The sequence below is a fragment of the Botryllus schlosseri genome, chromosome 16, assembly GCF_051294905.1.
Source record: "Botryllus schlosseri isolate E-star chromosome 16, Bs_hap1, whole genome shotgun sequence".
In the NCBI taxonomy this organism is placed as follows: domain Eukaryota; kingdom Metazoa; phylum Chordata; class Ascidiacea; order Stolidobranchia; family Styelidae; genus Botryllus; species Botryllus schlosseri.
The window spans coordinates 13925268-13947862 of record NC_137251.1 but is presented as its reverse complement, the minus strand read 5'-3'; the positions used below and the strand labels follow the sequence as shown (position 1 = coordinate 13947862).

The 22595-nt window shown below is 39.5% G+C and overlaps 2 protein-coding genes across 2 annotated transcripts; both read left to right on the top strand.

Moving 5' to 3' along the window:
* The first annotated feature begins 2591 nt into the window (after window positions 1-2591).
* Window positions 2592-4690, top strand: LOC145459197 (thiamine pyrophosphokinase 1-like). Its single transcript, XM_080337828.1, has one exon. The coding sequence runs from the start codon at window positions 3503-3505 to the stop codon at window positions 4259-4261; it is 759 nt and encodes a 252-aa protein (XP_080193954.1). The 5' UTR covers window positions 2592-3502; the 3' UTR covers window positions 4262-4690.
* A 9903-nt stretch (window positions 4691-14593) lies between these two features.
* Window positions 14594-18892, top strand: LOC145459296 (kelch repeat and BTB domain-containing protein 12-like). Its single transcript, XM_080337943.1, has one exon. It carries the CDS (start codon window positions 14739-14741, stop codon window positions 16584-16586), a length of 1848 nt encoding a protein of 615 aa, XP_080194069.1. The 5' UTR covers window positions 14594-14738; the 3' UTR covers window positions 16587-18892.
* The last annotated feature ends 3703 nt before the right edge of the window (window positions 18893-22595 follow it).

The following is a 22595-nucleotide window of genomic DNA, read 5'->3' as shown; positions in this document are numbered from 1 at the left end:
TTTTTGACCGACTGGCCGAGCATTAAATTTGATGAATCGGGTATCAATCGAAAGCTGACGCTGTACTGCTTGCGAAAATATAAATTTTATTCCACTCATGGCCCTGGAACCCCCACAATCTGCCCCAAATTATTCATTGTCGAGTAGATTGGCAGTGTGACGCAACAATGATGTCTGGCGAAACGAGAGACTAGCTCAAGAGCAAGGATGCGGCCGAGAGGCGAGAGTGGGATCAGCTGACGTCGCGGCAATAGCAATGTGCAATCGCGTCGCAGAGAAACGCTGCGCTGTTGATACTTTTTCCATGCGTTTCGGTACAAGCGAGCACACGCCAGCCATTCCTTGACTTGTAAGGGTAGAACTGGGTCCACGGAATGTATTAGGGCCCTTCCAATTTTCGCGCAATATCCTTCAGCTGATAGAGATATGTAGGCTACGTCTAAGTAGTCTACATTGGATATGTCAGATTATTATGATATCGATTGCCTTAGCCCGCTTGTTGCGTAGGGCTCCAGAGATGCGTGGCGCTGTTGATACTTTTTCTATGCGCTTCGCTAAAAGCGAGCACACACCAGCCTTTCCTTGACTTGTAATGGTAGAACTGGGTCCACAGAATGTATTTGGTCCCTACCAATTTTCGCGCAATCCTTCAGCTGTTAGAGATATTTCTAGTAAGAAAAATATACTTTCAAGTAATAAGATTCACTCAAGACAGCAAATTTAGATAATGTAAATATATCATATTGTAGTAATACAACTACAGTGTTGAGTTTTCACTCTAGTCCCCATACGCACCACGTCGATCGGTGACCTTGCCAAATTCCGAGAAGGCGAAAAAGTGCAAACTCTGTTGGGCCCAATGGACAATTGGACATTCAGTTATTCACAGATGCGAAAAAAATACTGCAAATCCGTTTTACGTGAGTTACATTAGGAATATTATATACAGGCTACAGAATGAATATAATTCAAATATCTGTGATACCACTGTATTACTTTTGACGCAAAAGGTCCCCGGCATTCAAAAAAACTATTTGGTGATTGAAAAATGCTACACCAAATTCCAACGTCAACGTTTATAGTGATATCAGATATATTCCAGTGAAAAACAAAGGTATGAATTTGGTGGTCACATTTTGGAATCATTTGGCAGGTATGGCCCGCAAGCTTTCTAGTGTCGGATTGAATCCGGACAGCGATACCAGTTTAATTCGACACTCCTGCTGGTAAACTTTATTCAACAATCAACATTTTACCTGCTGCATTCGCGGACCAAGTCCTACCCATACGGATCAAATAAAAGCTTGTAATGTATGCTCAATGCTCATGCTCAATGCTCCTTGCTCACACTTAACCATAAAAGCGACTCTAGAAAGTATCGACACCCGCCATCAACAGCGCGACGTGTCTCTGGAGCCCTACGCAACAAGCGGGCTAAGGCAATCGATATCATAATAATCTGACATATCCAATGTAGACTACTTAGACGTAGCCTACATATCTTTATCAGCTGAAGGATATTGCGCGAAAATTGGTAGGGCCCTAATACATTCTGTGGACCCAGTTCTACCCTTACAAGTCAAGGAAAGGCTGGTGTGTGCTCGCTTGTACCGAAACGCATAGAAAAAGTATCAACAGCGCAGCGTTTCTCTGTGGCGCGTTTGCACATCGCTATTGCCGCGACGTCAGCTGATCCCACTCTCGCCGCTCGGCCGCATCCTTGCTCTTGAGCTAGTCTCTCGTTTCGCCAGACAGCATTGCTGCGTCACACTGCCAATCTAATCGACAATGAATAATTGGGGGCTGATTGTGGGGGTTCCAGGGCCGCGAGCGGAATAAAATTTATATTTTCGTAATCAGTGCAGAGTCAGCTTTCGATTGATATCCGATTCATCAAATTTAATGCTCGGCAAGCCGGTCAAAAATCACCGTCAAATTGCCTGTAGCCTAGTGGAAACTGTGACGTGATACAATTTCATTGAACCGTGCGATTTGCTTGTGTCGACACCATATAGGACACTATGCTTATAGACTACAGTCTCTATACTTAGACCTACAGGCACAATATAGAAGCCATTCTGTGTGATTGATCCATTTATTTTCCATTAAATTAAACTTGGAATTCTACTTGGAAGTATAGGCAACTCGACGATGACTTGAGCTTAGTTAAGATTGGGAAAAATTCGAAACCGAACCTAAAAACAGGGCTTATCCAAAAAAGTCCCATATCACCACTCAAATAGTCTCATCACATACTTCTGACTTCTGCCTAAAACAACCAACTCTCGATTGATATAAGCTCAGTGGTGTTTATAGTACTCTTGATCATCCATCAGTAGATGACGCCAAAGTCCAATACCAATATCATCGTTACGGTTCGTTTGTTTAAAATCAAAACGTTTCACAGAATGTTCATTAGTTCATGTTCAATGTTCATGCTCAAGCCAACTGAGTACGGAGGTTAGTAACAATAAACCGAGACCGGTGCAACTGGTGTAATGCTACTAAAAAGCTTGTTGTTGGTTATGAATCAGTGTATTGTTTCGTGCAATATGTAAGAAAGTTAAAGCTGTGCTATATCCATGGAACCGATATTATAGTTCACTGCTAAAGCGGGTGAAGTTAACATACTTCAAAGTCAAACAAGAGCTGCATCAAGATAAACTCCTGCGTATCGCCGTATCGATTATACGTTTCGGTTTCCACATTGATTTTAGATATTTATTTCCTTGTGAAACTAAACTTTGCACCAACTAAGGCATTCTTTCAATCAATTACGAATTTTTTCTCCTTCAGCAACATCCACTTAAAAACTCCGACTTAGTCAGAATCAATATTACGGACCACAGACGACTCAGACCAGAGAGAAATTGGTGGCAACATTATGTAGATGCGCAATTTTCCATTCTATACTTAATTATTCTATGCAAGAAACCTTTCTGCCACACATAATTTGTTGCCAAAACGGCCACTGTTTCCAGGGCAGTTTGGATAAAAGAGAGACCCAAAAGTCTCCTGCCAAACCAGGGTGGAAGTGGTGGCAACGTCATACGGAACTTTTTGTATAATTACTTGGTTATTCTATGCATGAAACCCTTCTGTCACGCGCAACTCATTGCCGAAAACAGCCACTGTTTCCACTTTCCAGTCCAGCTGCCAAATAATTATCTTAACAATTTCACGAATGAATTGTGATAGTGAACACTATACAAAAATTATCTTGTCATATTTACATCTACACTGTTTAATTTCAAGTTCATTAAATTGATGATGATTTAAGGACGCTATCAAAATTGAATGTGATTTCACATTCCATGATATTGCTTTCTATATGTGTGTTGGCAGTAAGCGCAAAAGTATTCTTGATTGATTGCACTGTTGCAATATAATTTTCATGTGTACTTCACTATTGATGTTATAATTTAACAGCCAGCTCTATTCTATTTTCAGTAAACCAAGTTCAGTTAAAAATTTGTGGTTGAATGAAAGCTGTTCAACAAGTATGCAAAGATATGCTCCACTCAACTGTATCTCATCCTTCAGTCGCAATGAGAAACTAGCTGTGCTTCTACTCAACAAAGCTATCAATGATGATTCCAGTGATCAAGTGTTCAAAAAATTATGGCACGAAGCAAAATTACGAGCTTGCGTTGACGGTGGAGCAAATTTTCTGTTTGATATACAACAAAAATGCAATAACGGCATACGATATGATAAACCAAATCTTATATGCGGGGACTTCGACTCCATACGTCCGGAAGTCAAAGATTATTTTTCAAGTTTCAACGATATAGAAATGATACAAACGCCAAATCAGGATGCGACCGATTTTACAAAATGTGTTAAACTTATTGGTGAAAAATTGAGCAGTGATCTTGGGATTGATCATATTGTAGCGCTTTCCGGAATACAAAACAGATTTGATCACACGATGGCGAATATTTCGACGTTGTATACAACACCGTCACTACTTCCAAGTGGTACAAGACTAAGTGTGATGTATGATTGTTCTTATTTAACTTTGTTGCACAAAGGCAAAACAGTTTTGGATGTATCCACTGGTCAAGAAGGCGACTGGTGTGGTCTCATACCTGTTGGTCATCCAGCAATCGTCACAGCAACGGGGTTGAAATGGAATCTAAAGAATTTTAAACTGGAATTTGGAAAGATGATTAGCACGTCTAATATGCTCGATGGCTCCGGAGTAGTCTCAGTAGAAACGGACTATCCTATTATATGGACAATGTCATATAAGATATAGCCTGTTGGTTCTCTCTATTCTAACATGTTAAATTATATCTTACTGCCGTTCATCATCAAACACCATCATTGCAATACAAATTAAATGGTTAGTGAAAAACCCTAGGCTGGATTAACTACACATTATGCACAATTTATGTGATGTACCTTTTCCCTTCTACTTTATCAATGACATGATCTCACTTTGCGCTGCCGCCATCTCTCGTCTATAAGCCTGTGCTGTATGATAGTTTCCATGTCTCTATGCAAATTCGCATCATCTAGACAAGTCCTTATTTTGATGATTAACACTCACAAAAATTTAGTGTGCTTTTTTGATACTGCCAGTCTGCTACCATGACATGGATAATCATGAATTGCAATAATGCCAATTTGCGGATTGAAAAAGTCTCGTGTATTGTTTTGCCAATATATTTGCTTATCACCGTAATAGATTATATGTGGGCTGTGGTGATGAAGATTCGAATGGATATAGTATGTTTCAGATGGACAACCAGAACTAATTTTAAAAAAGGGGTGACGTCATGGACGTGGCAAATAAACGAGACGTTGTGATGTTCAAACACATTGTCTGGAGAGATGAGTGCCTTCCGCCACTAATCTCACTGGTATTGCCTCTTGTCTTATCTCGAAGGGGCGAGTGTTGTATAATCCATTGCTTTTACGCTCATTCATATTGATTTCTGCATGCAGGAAATATCAGGCAGGCACTGCCGGCGTGCTGATATATTGATATGATATGTGAATACGTGAGCATTCTATATTTAGTCAATATGCGCAACATCAAGATTCGAGAGTCGGCAAAGATCCTGATTGATTTTTTAATTTGTTTGTGGCCATGCGTGGCCTGAATCGAAGCCGGGATACACAGTGAAAGGAATCCCAGCACCATTTCTGTATTCCAAAAAACAGCGGGTGGGCATTGGGCGCACGAGGTGCATTCTGTAGACAGTTCCTTCTTACGAATTACGCAGACAACTAGGGAGTTCCATTCCAACCCAGCAACATGAGTATGGGGTTATACACGTAGGAGCGATGTGATATAAGTCATCGCATTTTGTGTATTCCATCACCACAAGATTGCGATGGAATGACGAGATGTGAATGATTCTTGACCAAATACCCATCTCGAATTGAAGAACGCGTCGAATTGACGATGCGAACTGAACGACGAACACGAAAGGATAAAGCACAAATGCGAGCAGGTGATGAAAAGGCCGGTTTCCCCGCGAGGAAATAGGCAAGATGTAAACTCGATCACGTAATCTTGAACAGAGTACGGCATTGATCATAAAAAGTAGCTTGAATATTGACTTGAAGATACGATAGAGATTATAGGCGGCTTAAGGACGACCTAACAGACACCGAAACACCGCCCAATCTTTGTCTCAAACAATATCTGGCAGTAGCCTATGCGCGCGGTAGGGAGACAGTATCTTGACCTATATATTTTCGATTCCCCAATGCGGGTCACAGTTAGCCCAAACGTAGGCTACTGAACTAAAAGACGTACACGATTTCGTGTCGTTCGACATCCTCCTATCTGTTCATGACATCGCATTGTACATTGTGTGTGACTTCTTCAGATGAAAAATATAATCCAACGATATTATTGGGATTTCTTTACTGGCAAATAATGTTCCCTCGAGATGGAATTTATCTTGTGGGTCTCAGATCGCCAGAACAGGAACATTCGGCGCCAGCCATTTAGATTTAGATGCCTCTGATAGGGCTACCAAATTTTAGAAATTTGTAAAGAGGACACTTTTTCAAAATTTTCAGACTTGCAATACAGGTGGAAAATCCTGAAAAAATTATAAATTTTTCCCACTTTGTTGTCGGTTGACTAAAAAAAGGCTCAGGTCCCGAAATAGCCGCCGGAGCGTTACTTCAATGCTGATTTACTGTATGCCACTTGAATTTTACCCTGTATTTAAACAAAATTCTTAAATAAGAGGACATTTGGGCGTCCTCTGAGGACACTTTCAAAAATGTCAAAAAATAGGACAAATCCTCTTAAAAGAGGTCTTATGGTAGCTCTAGCCCAGGGGTCACCAACACGCGGCCCGCGAGGTCATTTTTTGCGGCCCGCGACTTGAATTGAAATTTCGAAAGAAAGCTAAGAAAACCATTTTGAAATGCTGAAATTGACTACAGTTTCAACACACTGATGTTGTTTCAAAATACGGCTATTCTCCGCTGCTCAACATCATTATTCGTCACTAGCTTTGGCTTTGGCGATGTCAACAGCATTCCATCGAGGGAGAATAACCAACTGATATGAATGAGCTGGGCCTATTGCCTTGACGTGCAGTGGCCCAGACATTGCCAAGACCGAAACGTTTGGAAAACGGCATAGGGCAGTGGTTCTCAAACTGGGGGGCGCGCCCCTATTGTGGGGTGTGAAAGCATCTGAAGGGGGCGCGGAGCTGTGGTCAACTGAAAAAACTTTTCGCGCTTCTCGCGATTTACATCAAATTCAAGTTTTGTGTATGTCCGGAATTCATATAACAGAATTCTCTCATCAATTAACAATCATAACCTTCCATGCCATCAAACTATCCGTTGAGATTGCTAGCATTCTGGTTGCATCTTGTGATATGACGGTAAGGGGGCAGCGAGATTTCTCAGTATCATGAAGGGAGCGTGTATAAAAAAGTTTAAGAACCACTGGCTTAGGGCTTCCCCGCAAGGTCAAGCTTTACGTGGAGATGGTCTTTCAGCTAGTAACCTATCTCGCTAGCCCCAATATCGATTACTTGGTCGCTGAAAAGCGTTTCCAGGTATCGTTCACAGCTCAGAGCTCAAAATAAAATGAACTTGATGATAATGATTTTTGTTGTATTTGTATTCCTTGAATAAAATATTACTTCTTTTGTGGTCACTATGCCCATTGTCTATGTTAGGTAGCACGGCGTTGTACTGACGTTGAGTTTTAACGCTGTTGCGTAGTTTATATCGATAGTGAATACTTGCGGCCCGCGGCCGCCACGAAATTTGAAAAGTGGCCCGCGACCCATTTTGAGTTGACGACCATTGCTCTAGCGCTAGCCTATGGATAATTAAACATATATGTATGTATAATAGTACGGTATATATCGAAGTTTTCGGTCACCACAAGGGAAGTCCTTTTCGGCCAAGGTCTTCTCGCTGCTAATCGTTCTGGCACACTTCTCGGAGTCGCATGAGCCTATAACTTCATATGCCGTGGCGCGGTAAGTGCCCATTTCTATAACTCATGCGTATTTTGTGTTGGGGGAAGGGTACCCATTAATCAAGATGGTTGACAACATTAAATCGCGCGTATTGGGATGCAACAATGCTTTTTGGACCATTTTCTCTTGAGCTACTCTCTCGTTTCGCCAGACAGCATTGTTGCGTCATGAGCTACTCTCTCGTTTCGCCAGACAGCATTGTTGCGTCCCAATGCCAATCGGTGTCCGGTCAATACCGAGAAAACCATTACCGAGAATGCCATTACCGAGAATGGACACCACCGAGAATGGACATTACCGAGAATGCAATATATGCAATGCAGGCATGTTATGCATATGAACAGGTTGTGTGTGTGCATCACGGCGTTGCCACATTCGGTATCGATGCTCAGGTATAAATTTCTCGACAACATCAGTCCCAGTAAGCTATATTCTTGACATTGGCCATTCTCGGTAATGTCCATTCTCGGTGGTGTCCATTCTCGGTAATGGCCATTCCCGGTAATTTCCATTCTCGGTAATGTCCATTCTCGGTAATGCCATTCTCGGTAATGTCCATTCTCGGTAATGGTTTTCTCGGTATTGGTACCCACAATTTCCATTTGGCTACAGGCAATTTGACGGTCATTTTTGACCGGCTTGCCGAGCATTAAATTTGTTAAAACGTGTATCAATCGAAAGCTGACTCTGCACTGATTACGAAAATATATATGGTGTCGACACAAGCAAATCTCACGGCTCGGTAATGGTTTTCTCGGTATTAGTATAGAACCATGCCAATCTCCATAACAATGAAAAATTCGAGGCTGATTGTGGGAGTTCCAGGGCCACGAGCGGAATAAAATATATATTTTCGTAATCAGTGCAGAGTCAGCTTTCGATTGATACACGTTTTAACAAATTTAATGCTCGGCAAGCCGGTCAAAAATGACCGTCAAATTGCCTGTAGCCAAATGGAAATTGGGTTCTATACCAATACCGAGAAAACCATTACCGAGCCGTGAGATTTGCTTGTGTCGACACCATATAGGACACTATGTTCACACCATCCCTATTACGTACAGGTGGAACTTACAGTACACTAATAACCCGAAATTTATTCATGACAATTGTATGCAACTGAAATGTAATATTTTAGGCTTCATTTAATGCTTTTTGATATTAGGTGTTTATCAGAGATGACCATGGATTATGATTAGGATTTGAAAAACGGATTTGTGAAATTTTGTAGGATTTGAATTGGATTAGGATTAGAGATTTTTATCAAAATTGATAAAGATTTGGATTGGATTTATCGATTTTCTGGGAAATTGATTGTCGTGTGGCGAATGGCGTCAAACTTTATTCAGATCAGTTATTAATGTACTTATGGTACACTTCACTACGGTACACTCGGTGCCAATAAACATGAGAGGTGCAGCCATGTGCTAATTATTTATCTTAAATCAAGAGGATTGTTGGTTGTGAAAGAAAAAATTCTAATTGCTTCCTTGCATAAATTATCATTTTTTCTGAATTTCAAGTTAGAATCGGATTAGGATTGAACAGATGGACACGGATTTGAATATACAAAAGTTATGGATTCGGATTTGAAGTTTCGGATTTGGATTGGATTAGGACATAGACATTCCAAATCCGATCATCTCTGGTGTTTTTACGTGACTCTATTGGAGAGAGAGAGAGAGAGAGTCTTTATTTTCATCTAACCAATATACATAAAAACAGACGGCAATGATGGTGGTACAGAAAATATGCATGCACAGTATTCGGTATCAGATAGGAATGATCGATACCACCGTGAAGGTCAACTAGTCTGATCACGCCAGCATCAAACAGATAAACTTGACTCTATACAGTCTGGCTGTAAAAAAATGTTAGTTTAAAATTTCTGGAATTTCTGCAAGGTGAAGTTCGCGAAGTGCTGTTAAAGACTGGTAACTTGATTGCGATTGCTCGGTGTCCTTTGAAAGAAATGCGACTTTGTTGTTTGCTAACCAAGTCACAAGGTTCCGAGTCAACCTCACTTTTATAGTTTTGCCTCGAGTCATTTTCAATTCACCATCGAGTCAAGTCCGAGTCCAAGTCAGTGAGTAGAGTAGACAGTTGTAACTCGAGTCCAAGTCATTGTGTTCATCGTCATAGGAAATGGAAATAAACCTTGAATGGATCCGTAAAACTAACATTTTGGGTAACGTATAGTATGTGGTGATACTTGAAAACTTATATCATCGGATCGGATTCAACGTTCGTTTCGGCGATTATAAGAACCTCTAAATCAACTTCTCATTGTGTCCTCTGGTGCTCTGATATCAATAACGCGAACATCCAATATTTGGATACATTTGGTTTCGGAATAACTCGGCAAATATACGTATACTTATATCGCTTGCGGCCCTTCTCTTATTGTTTGGTTACTGATACATAATTTTATTTTTGTGAATCATTAACTACTAAATCACAGTAGGGATTTGTTGTGGTGTGAATACATCAGTATATTTAGAATAAAGGACCAGTCACTCAGTTGACGGTTGCTTCCTACGATGTACAGCATTTTAGTCGTGTCGGGGCCGTTACTGATGTATACTATAGTCAAGGAACTATGCATGACTGTGTTAATTCTTTCAGGGATATGATCGTTTAATAGCCAGAGTTGAATTGTAACACTAGAATGATTTTTTTAAGTTACCTATAATGCTATCGATAATAAAAGAAAGGCGCCACCGGTGCGGTACTCACGCAATCTATTACAAGGTATATTATATTCGCAACATACTCATTAGGGTTGCATTTAAAACAAATGGTATCTTAAAACACTTTGTTTAAAACGTGTTTGAAACAAAAGGCCTTTCAAAAAAATGTGTTTTTTTAGTTGTAAAATTATGCCATAACTGTGTAAATACTTTCCAAAAAACATGTTGTATGAGCTTATAGGGACAATTACCACCCGATATAGCTGATCTATATACGATATGGGATAGTTGGAACCCTCAAAATAGTCGATATAACAGCTAGGTACGCAGATATATCATCAAAGGAGCTACATTTACCCTATATTTTCAATTGTCAATGACAATCGAGTATAGCGTCACAATTGAATATTAGTGACGTCATAGCTTTAAGAAAAGAAAAGAAAAAACATGTTTTAAACAAGGGCCTTGTTTTAAACATGTTTGTTTGAAATTGATTTCTGTGTTAAACGCAACCCTAATTCTAATGCATGAAATATAATGCCCATTGACGGTACCGGTACAATCATAAACCGTATACATCGTTTTTCCATGTTGACAGACGTGTACAATCTATTTACGACTACAATAACGCTCCACATGCTTTGCTCGTTCCAAATAAGATTCATTGTATGCCGTTAAGTGTATGCTGCCGATTAGTGCTTGTGATTAAACAGTGACATCGCGAAACTGAATGACATCGGATGTTCACAAACGTGTGCAATTGTGCACGCGTGCAAAAGTAACTGATTTCCGATGATACTTAATTCGAAAACAAATCGACCCCTACTTTTATTTCAAATCCCCCTATTTTTCGGCTGGCTACGCGACTGCTGATCACGCGAATCTCTCCAGGAGGAAATAGAGCGAGTTATCATGTCGGGAGCAATTCCAGTATCAGCTACTCGTCCTTCCAGTACTTCAAACCTAAACAGAAGAATGGTTCAAAATAAATGTAAAGTCTTTGAAGCTTCTGGGAAACGACCTGCCAACCTTCAGACTTTCTATGAAGCGCTGCTTACTATTCAGCCCCCTTATGTGGAAGCAGAAAGAGCATTTACTGCATGTAGGCTCTTTGTTACAATAACTCCGGTCCCGTATACAGGATTCCCCAATTAATGCATTGCGCTTTATAAGGATGAATCAGCATCAGCAGTGAACATTAGATTTGCGTGATTTTTCTCGTATTCGCTCGTATACTGCGCGTGTACGTAGATTTACAATAACACTGTGTAATGATTTTACAACCCATTTTTCATGCAAACCTTGTAAAATCGATTGTGTCACTTAGCAGTTATTATCCGGTTAACCGGTTGTATAAATTCCAAATATACGGATATAGCCGTTATCCGGATAGTAAAAATTATTGATAACCGAACTAACCCTAATACTGTCTACTGAGTAATATTTACCTATTAAAACAGCGAGGAACCAGTGTGTGATGAGTAGGGCGATTTTTTTGACCTAATAAACGGAAGATTTTGACCTGAAAAATCCTTATTTTGACATTTTCTAACTATAAAAATAGTAATTTTGACCAAATTTGACCTAACATATGCAAATTAGATGTTTTCCAACATATTGTTAGAATTGTACTACTTATCTTCATTTCAATGTTTATGATTCACGATTAGCAGACAATGGGCCGTCTACAACGGTCGGCATATGAAAGTAAGCTACAAGCTGTATGTCAAATGATAAGTTCAGCGATAGTGCAAAATCTACGATACATACGAAATGCAGGTTGCAAAAAAGTTTTAACTTTAGTAAACAATTTTGACATTTTTTGACCTAACGCTACAATTTTCCTCTAATTTTGACATTTTTTGACATGTCAAAAAGAAATCGCCCTAGTGATGAGCAATTGGAACTACGTCATTCGAAGCACCCGCGCGGTATTGTTGCAACCATTGAAACGTAACCGATATCTCTATTCACGCGAAGACATAGAATTCCAAATCAAAACAAGGCCCCTCCATCAAAAGAAGGGTTGATTTGACAATGTGGTTTGAGTGTTATATCACCAGGTTGGATTAAAGGCGAAGCTAGTATGCGAAGTTCGTTCGCATAAGTGCTTCAAAGCTATTTCTACAGGTTGGACGCTATTGAATTCATGACTTGGTCCATAGATATTTTAGATTATATAAATATATATTGGTTCTAAACCGGGATTATGACCGCAAGTAGGATCGGAAGGCTGAAGCCGTGGCGTGCTTAATCTCATGTTTAACCATCAGCGTCGCAAGTATATACTTATGACTGCATACAGGATTTATTTCATAGTTTTACAAGACATCACATTTATTGATTTGAATTAAGACATCTTATACTGTTGAACAGAATTTCTAGCGCCAGATATAAGACCATACTTGAGTAGTCATGATTTTTTCTCATTGTAAGTCTAGCAGAACAGTGAGAACTTCCCAGGTTCCGATTTGAATGGGGAGAATTGGTGCGCTCACTTTATAGAAACTGAATTCCGAAAGTATGTTGATCACGAGGAAGAAAGTTGTGGCCTGACCTATGAAATATTCACCAGATATAGATGGGCCGTCTAAAACGGTAGGCAATAAAGTAGGCTACAATCTGTAAAATATCATATGATAAGTTCACCGACAGTGCAAAATCCACGATACAAACGAAATGGAGGGGTCAAAATTTTTTGACTTTGTAACAATTATGATGCTCCAATTTTGACAAAATTTTGACTTATTTTGACATGTCAAAAATTTCCCTCATACTAATAAGGGATTTGCTTTCAACCAAACAAATCCAATGATCCCCCAATTGCTATATGTTAGAGTGCAGAGAGACGTGTAATATATGTTAAGGAGGTACCAACGTGAAAGGGTTAAAATGTGCTATAATAGGAAGCAAATTTACGGTAATTTCGAGGCTAGCGGGGATCATATTTTCGATGCTTAATGGCGTGTCTATGGAATGACGTCGCATAATGTTGGGGACGGTGCCAAATCACACACAGCTGAATAATAATCGTCATATATTTTCTTCTAAACAAGACACACACAATGCACAATGCGATAAGACACAATTAAGGCTATGTAATGAGCAGATAGGACAGTTCGCATTCGATTGATACTGTATGCTAGTTAGGCTGTGCATACCCTGTAATTATCGCGAGTATGCAATGTACCCACAATTTCGTTGGACAATTTTTTTTATATATCAGCACAACATTGCAGACTAATTGCGCCGCTTAAAAATGATGATGGTCAAATATTTCGCGGAACGTACTGATATTTTTTCGGAGCAAATTAAAGGCCCATCAGAATGGACGCACAATTATACGTCACTCGTCGGCAACCATACCGAATCACGCCTCATACATACGTCGTTTTGACATGAGGGCAATGAGACATCTTTTCCTGTCTCGATTAGAAAAGCCAAACAGCCGCTTTCTATTAATCAAATTATATAAATTTTAAACCGTATTCATGCGTAAAATATAAATGGTGTCCGATTTTCGTGAATATATTATCCTCGGAACCCAAAGTTGCACAGTGATATATTTTGTATGCCTGCGAATTGGAATTCCTTCTAATCGTTACTCCAACAGCATCTGTTTCGATATGACGTCAGAATCCATTGTGTTGGCGTACGAGACAGTTTCCAGTCCTAGTCATAACATAACATAACAACGAAAATTGCGAACCCGTGTCCGAATTAACCGGAGGATTGTCTGAATTCTAATGAATATTTTCCGTTCCGTTGTTCCGTTCCTCAGCATCATCATCGAATAAAGCGGTTGTCCGGGTTATTCGATGTATGTATTAAGCGGATTCGACTGCATGTTAATTGATACCCGCTCGATCGATACCCGTTTTATCAAATTTAATGCTCGACAAGCCGGTCAAAAATTACCGTCAAATTGCCTTTAACCAAATGGAAAGTGTGACGTAGACCAATTTCACTGAGCCGTGAGATTTGCTTGTGTCCACAGTCCACACCATATAGGACACTATGGTGCTATCCATAACGCAACAGTTGACTGGCAAACTAGAAGTTCAACAACCCCAATCAAGCACGACGGCGCCTGAACTAAATTTGAAGTAGAAGTATGATTGGCTTTTGTCCAAGACCGCAAAAACGCAAACAATTTTGTCTTCTATCAAAGTCAAGTTTTGTTAAAACAGCTTGGTTAGTTGAACACGTGTTTATAAAGGCGAAAATTACATTTTCACCAGGCCTCTTTTTCAGGCTATGGATTTTGTTAAAAGACCAAGACACTGAGTTTTGCAACATGGATCAAGTTTGCAGAACTAGTGGGTTTGGGGTGTCGTATTTGATTTGTTTTGGGGAGGAAAGGGGTGGATTATTGCTTTGCTGTTTGGCCTTGTGTGGAAAATAATTTACGTATTGCGATATTTTCTTGCTGCGTATACCGACAAAAAATATAATTTTCGACAATCTCGCCAGGCCGTCCGTGAAATGAGAAAGTACCAAATTTAACAGATCTGCAGGAACTGGCAGTGAAATGCTGTCATGTAGGTTTCGAACCTAAAGAACAGAAAAGTGTATGCACGATCGATTAGATAGCGGAGAAGGAAACAGAACAACCATACACCATATAAAGCTTCAACTGTTGGGTCGAGTATCTCATACGTTTATAATTTTACCTCACTTTACTTTTGTTAAATTTAACTGTCTCATGATTTGTGTGCAACAAAAACTTGTCCTGCTTATCCCTCTACTTCGATTACAGTTCTTCTATACATATAATTATATAGTGTCAATCATGGTGCAGATTGTCTGTCCAAATGTGGAGAAACATGCAGTGAAGATGCTGACACAACTATACCGCATGAAGCAAGTAAATGATCATTGTGATTTCATAATTCAAGTCGGAGACGATGTCTATTACACCCACAAAAATGTATTGTCAGCTGGTTCGGACTATTTCAAAGCCATGTTGAAGCACGACACAACGGAGGTTCGCGAAGGAAAAATTACTTTCAAAGATGTCGATTCAGAGTGTGTAAAAAATTGCATCGATTTCATATATTCTGGTAAATTTGAGATCCCGGATGAAAAGATGAAGGATCTTCTTTACGTCGCAATTATGATGCAGTTAGAAGATGTTAAACAGGCCGTTTGTGATATCTTGGAGGAAGCACTTTCTGTGGAGAATTACTTTTCCACAAGAAACATAGCCGATATGTACGGACTAGATTCCGTCTCTGCGCGATGCAGAGTATTCTTTCATGGCAATATCATGAAAGTATCCAACCAACCTGAATTTGGAAGTATCGAACTAAATGACATCCTCAAATTTGTGAAGTCGGAAGAATCAAAATTATGCGAAGAAGAAAAAATGACCTTATCGCTCAATTGGGTCGAGAAAAGTAAGAACAATGAGCAACATTTGCACGAATGTCTCAAAGCGATTAAGTTTGACCAAATTTCGTCGACATTTTTAGAACGTCTTCTGCAATCTAACCTATTTATCAGCAGAGACTTGGCAGTGTATAAGTTGATCGATGGACATCGCATGAACGCTTCAAAAAGATCGGACAAGATGAATGAAGAAATTGGCAATGACGAATTAATAATTCTTTTTGATGATGACACAGAATGTATCCGGTCGTTTAATCCGATAAACGAGAAGGTAGAGAAATTCCATGATGAAAAGTTCGATCAATTGAAACATTTCGGGACGATTTCTGTCGATTCATACATTTATGTTTTCGGTGAGAATAAATCAGTCCACCGACTAAACTTTCTAATCAAAAATTCAAAATGGGATAAGATGAAAGATACGATTTGTGACCATGGATCATTTCCCCGACCAGTTTCTTTGTCGGGATCAATATTCGTTATTGGTGGAAGTTTTCCTACAGCGACAAGTGATGTAGAAAGATTCCATTCCTTTCTAAATGAATGGTTTCAGCTGCAAAACAAACCTGCAACGATTCGGTATCCAAGTCTTGTATCACTGAATGATTCAATCTATTGTATTGGAGGGGAAGGACAAGACGGTGTCCAAGTTTCTTCATTCAGCAAATACACTCCTTTCTCATCAAAGTGGGTAGAACTCCAACCAATGAGATATCCTGCATGTGACTGTGGTGTCGTTGCAATTGATCAAAAAATATATGTGATCGGTGGTTTCTGTGGAGAAGGGAGCACGAAGAACGTAGAATGTTACAATGTTACTTCGGCTCAGTGGACTTCATTGTCATCTATGAATGATTGTCATGGTTGGGTTTGTGCGCATCGTATTGGCAAATGGATTTTCGCAGTAACGGAATCTGAAGCCTCCGATGATATTGAAAAGTATGATGTATCAAACGACAAATGGATTATGGTGAAGCTAGAAGTAGATCAATGTTTTCGAATTTACACATCCACATTGGTGACGATATAAATTGTATAGATTCCGCCAAATATATTTTCGTTCGTCGAAGGCTTACCAGCTCAATGGTTCTTGACCTCTTTACTGCCGTGCCTTCCTTAAGTGCCAATATTATGTGCAGGGATATCTAGAACTTCTAGATATCCCTGATTATGTGTTATGCTTCCGTCACTTTCTGAATTTATATTCATAACAAAACGCATTTTGCGAAGATTTATTGATTTTATTGATATTATACATAGAACAAATCAAGAGTTGGTCGATAATGATTAGGGTTACCATATCTTGGAATCGGGAAAGGCGGACACTTTTACCAAATCAGAAAAGTTAGTTGATCAAGATCGATAACAGACGATTTTGCCATTTTTGTTGGAAAATGTGTGGAGATGACTAAAAAAAATGTCATCACTTTTCGTTCAACTACCGATTTACTAACTTTTTACTTGAATTTAGTGGTGTTGACCAGAGTTGGATCAATTGTAATTTGTAATTGAGCTGAATGTAATTAATTACATTTTTTCATGTAATTGTAATTGTAATTGTAATTGAAGCATTTCTAGTTTGTGTAATTATAATTGTAATTGTAATTTGGTCAAAATTTGGCTCAATTACAATCTCAATTACATTTTCATGGAAACCTGACAATCACAACATCAAATAATCATTTAATCAATCATTTATTCGTCGCACCAGTGAAAATCCGGTACGAACCAGGATGACGACGAGGGGCCTGAAGACCTTAGTAAACAGTCACCACATCTAATAATTAGCCTATTTACATCGGTGTTCTATGCGTGCTGCGTTATAACTAGATAATTCAATCACGCTATACTATTTCCCATACTTCAGTAGCAGCAGAAAACTTTGTGAAATACAATATAGGCTAAACCAGTGGTTCTCAAACTGGTGGCGTGCCCCCTTGGGCGGCGTGAAAACATCTGAACGGGTCGCGACGCTCCAGTGAACTGAAATCTTTTCCGCGCTTGGCCCGATTCACCTCCGTTTTATGGCTATTGCTCGGTGTATAGTCTGAATTTCGTATTGGAGAATTCTCAACAGTCATAACCTTTCATACCATCAAACTATATGTAAGGATTGCTAACTTTCTGGTTTCATTGTGTGCTATGACGATAAGGGGGGCACGAAATATTCACTGTCATAAAGGGGGGCGTGTCTAAAAAAGTTAGAGAACCAGTGGGCTAAACTAAATCTTAATATTTCGAAAAAGGATAAACCGCAAATAAACTCTTCTGAAACCTGTGCGAAACCATTTCCTACACCACAGTCAAAGTTTCTTTTTAATCTTTGACCAGTACCGAGGCTTGTTGCAACAATAGCAAAAAAAAAATTCAAGTTTCCAACTAAGGCTTCATCAAACTTGATCACACATTTGTAGAAATGTTATCCCAATCTTACCCCCAATCTTGGCCAAATTTATTGGGGCCAGAAATTTTTCGCACCCTAATGTTCATCAAATGCAATCTAACAGTTTCCGAGCAAGTGAAAATGTAAATGCGAACCAAAATATTGTAATTCTTAGTTATCAGGGGGTTCTTTCCTTTTGCATTTATTTTAATTTTACGCACCTTATCGGTACCATCCTTTTTTCATTGACTGTCCTGTAGCCTATTCGCTGTTAGTCGCTCAAACCTTTGGTTCTTAACAGTCGCTTGAAACATTTTTCTGTGTTTGTAGTTTTCAGTACTCATGATTAGGAATAGTTCGAATACGTTCGAGTTTTTTTTTAGTTAAAGGGTATTCTACATATCAGGAATGAAACTTGAATAGCCTGAGATTGTTGCTAATTACGTCGCTACGGTTGTCAAAGAACACCTCTTTACTGAATCAATTACCTGTTTAAAAGTAATTGTAATTGTAATTGTAATTATATACATGTTTAACAGAAATTGTAATTGTAATTGTAATTTGATATTTTTCCGCATTGAGTAATTGTAATTGTAATGTAATTAAAACATGCAAGGAAGTAATTGTAATTGTAATTGAATTAAAATATTGTAATTGATCCAACTCTGGTGTTGACAGAAAAAAAGGTCGTCACTTTTAATCGACTCCCGAATGACCCGCTCGAACGTCCGTATTAGCTATTCAGCGTCATTTATGCCGATTTTCACTTGGACCTGTCCATTATCCTAGCTGTAAAATCTGTAAAGGAGGACGAATTGCCAAAAAGGAGGATATTTAGACGTCCTCGGAAGAAATTTTCAAAAACCTGAAAAAGAGGACGTATGTTAACCCTATGGAAGTGACAGTGCAATAATAGGTTGACTAAAAAAACGTTCACCCTAAGCGATTTTCGATTTTATAGGTCTTTAGGGACTCTAGTTGGCGAAATGACTTTTTTAGTCGACCCAATAATAAATAATATTATTCGTAATAATTTCCAAATTTCATGTTTTATCGTGCTGCAAGTAGTTTCAGCGTATAGAGTCTCATATCCTACACGTGGTGCAAGATACTTATATACTGGAAGTATAACAACAGTACAGTACAACAGGAAGCAATGCATTCATGGATGAGTGGTCACGGAATACAATACATATCAGAGATGAGCATGAGCATGGATTTCGATTAAGATTTGAAAAAAAAGATTCGTGAAATTTTGTCGGATTAGGATTAGATATTTTTTTCTGAACGGATTTGGATTGGGTTTACCGATTTTCTGGGAGAATTGATATGTCGTGTGGCGGATGGCGACAACCTTTATTCAGATCAATTAATAATGTACTTATGGTACACTACACTGTGGTACAATCAGTTCCATTGAACATGAGAGGTGCAGCCCTATGCTCAGTTATCTTAAATCAAGTGAATTGCTAGTTGTGAAAGAAAAATTTCCGATTCCTCCCTTGCATAAATTAGCATTTTCTTCTGAATTTCAAGTTACAATCCGATTAAGATAGGACACGGATTTGAATATACAAAAGTTCTGGTATCGGATTTGGATTAGGATTTGAAGCTTTGGATTGGATTGGGACATAGAAATTCAAAATCCGCTCATCTCTGATACATATTTTCCTCTTGAAAAGGGGCTTGATCAAGATGATTAAGAGGAAAAGCTAATTAAATGACAAGACCATGAATGGCAGCATCCATTTGCTATGTCGAATCCAATAATGGTATAGAAAGGGTCGATCGGAATTGCATCGTCCCCAATAGAAAGGAAACTTGATTAGTTTAATTAAGTGGGAAGACAGGTAATTTTGCAAAATAAATTTCATCAGCACAAACCAAGCGAAAAGTGTTATACAAAAAAAAGGATGAAGATACTTAAAAATATTTTGTTCAGATGTGAAACAAATAGGCTATATAGGCTACTATATCTTAGGCCAGGGGCATTATGTAATCCGGCCCGATAAATACTTCATTTTCTCATATCAGGCCCGTCGACCGGAGAAGTTGCCCCCCCTGATTTATTCCTTGTTAGGCGGATAAATCTGCGATTAATGTATCGAATCAGGAATCCGGTTCGCCAAGTAGGCTACTTCATTTTCCGATATCAGGACCGCCTAGCGACTACTGGAGAAGTTTCCCGCCCTGACTTAGGACATCAAACGGTGTCATTAAAAAGGCAACTATTTTCCCTCGCTTTGATTTCAGCTATAGTTCACTAAAAGCCTTCTCGGCCAAACATGTTGTTCTTGATTCATGGTCGAGTGATGCGAGGGTTAGCAGATTTGTTTAGTTGTTTTCTAAACAATCGCAACAACGCCGCACAATGACCATAACAACCGCCCTTGCGTGGTTGCGATTGTTCAGAACAATGCCGATTTCAGATTTTGAAGGCTATTTCGGGGTGGTTCCATTGCCTTGATGAAAGTTTAATGTATATTAAAATAATCAGCGCGACTGTAGCTTTCAAATAAGATCAACTTTATTTAATTTGACCGCTCGGTCCGTGATCTATGGGATTAGCAATTTCGTTGCCGTTTCATGCTATGAAGCTACAACAAATCTGCCGACTCTTGCATTACCAGACCGTGAATCACGTGTTGCTCATCCATCCGTAGGTTAGTTATCTATATAGTTTGTACAAGAACGTCTACTATTAGTGATTGGATGGCCATATGGTCCGAAGAACTGCACTCCTATCCACAGGGCCGTAACTGCCGCACCCCAAACCCCCCAATTGGGGGGGGGGCGAGCTCGAGGGGGGCCCAAAATTATTTCGTGAACTAGCATAAATTATAGAGTATTTTTTGAAAATTTAAGCAACTTTATCAAAATTTTTTGCGCGCGATTTCAAGTTACAGTATCTTGAATATTGGGTACTCTTCCCACAAGAAAAAATACGCAAGATTTATAGAAATGGGCATATCAGCGTCGGCCATTACCTCGCCACGACGCACCAAGACGTATAAAGTTTTAGGCCATGTAACATGCGACTGCAAGAAGTGTGCCAGAACGATCGGCAGCGAGAAAACCTTGGCCGAAAAGGACTGCCCTCATGTTGACCGAAAACTTCGTTATATATGCAAAATACATGTGGGTTTAATAGTCCATAGGCGCCTAAATGTTCCTGTCTGGACAATCTGAACCTCACAAGACAAATACCACCCCGCAGGGAAACATTATATGCCAGTGAAGAAATACCAATTTGAAATCGTGAGATCTTTTAGTTTAGTATGTTTCGGCGAATGTATATTTTTGATATAGCAGACAGGGGGTCACGAAATAACATCATGTAACGAAGTCATACCAACGGGTCCACCTGCCCGAAGATGTTTAATTATTACTTACGGGCTCTACATTTTCCAAGACAACACCTGACTCAGCTCTACCGGTAAATCTGATTACGTGAGCAACTGAGTGTAGAGGACAAGAAATTGATAGCAATATATATGCAATTCCCGATCTTATTGACCGATTTTATCTTGAATTATCGAAAATTTTCGCGCCTCGCGCTGGCTTACTACGCAATACATCTATACTTTCGTGGCAAAGTGAACAACGTGGTGGCGGCCTGGAGGGTCGGTTTGTCACCCTATGGGAGCCCAAGACTCCAGTTTTTTGGGGCCTGACGAAGTGCTGTTTCGTTCCTGCCAACGGGTATACAATACATCCGGATATGTTTATTTATTATTAAGGGGTCCTACCCTTTCAAACACACCTCACTCTGCTCTACCGGTAAAAAAGTATTTTCTCAGGCCAAACTACTTCGTAAGGACAGACAGTTCCAACCAGAAATGAATATAAGTCGTACAATTCTAACATTATGTGGGGAAAACACCTAATTTGCATACGTTAGGTCAAATTTGGTCAAAATTTTGATTTCTTTAGGTCAAAATCTTCCGATTTTAGGTAAAAAATGTCGCCCTACTTATGATAAGTTGCTCCATCTTGTATTCTGGTTCGATGTCCCATTTTCTGTCTCGCGAGTAACTGAGTAGAGCAAAGAAAGTCACGATACTCTGTGTTCGGCTCTTTCGCTCATTCTAACTTGAAAGTTGGTAACAGTTCAATTACCTTAAAGCAACTTTTTAGACCATGACCAAAATCTGAGTTTTGCGGTTTCTCGCGACCCGAGCCTCACACTTGAGAAAGAATGCATTTACGGACAATGGACAATGGACAATTGGACATGTATGACATACAGAACGCGCACACCATAATTGTCCCAACACAGCTCTTCAACAAATGCCTGACGCAAAAGATTTCAAATTAGGGTGAATTAAATTCCTCTGCGCCTCGCATTTGTACTAGTGTCCACTCAGATTGCAAGAACGGGACTATTAGGCGCCGACTGCCTACGATTTCGACAACGGAGCATATCCATATCGAAAGTTTTGGCCAACCAGTGACGGTCATTTTTGGCCAAGGTTTTGTCGCCACTGGTGTATTTAGCACCACATTTTATCATCAGTATGTTTTACTTTACGTATTCATGCGCCCCGACGCAGAAGGGGTTGGCCTCGAAATGAATGTGTCTCATATGCCTGAACTAGCTTGTTCCACACCCCTATACCAGTCCATCTCAACGGTCTTCGACCATGTTTCAAGTGA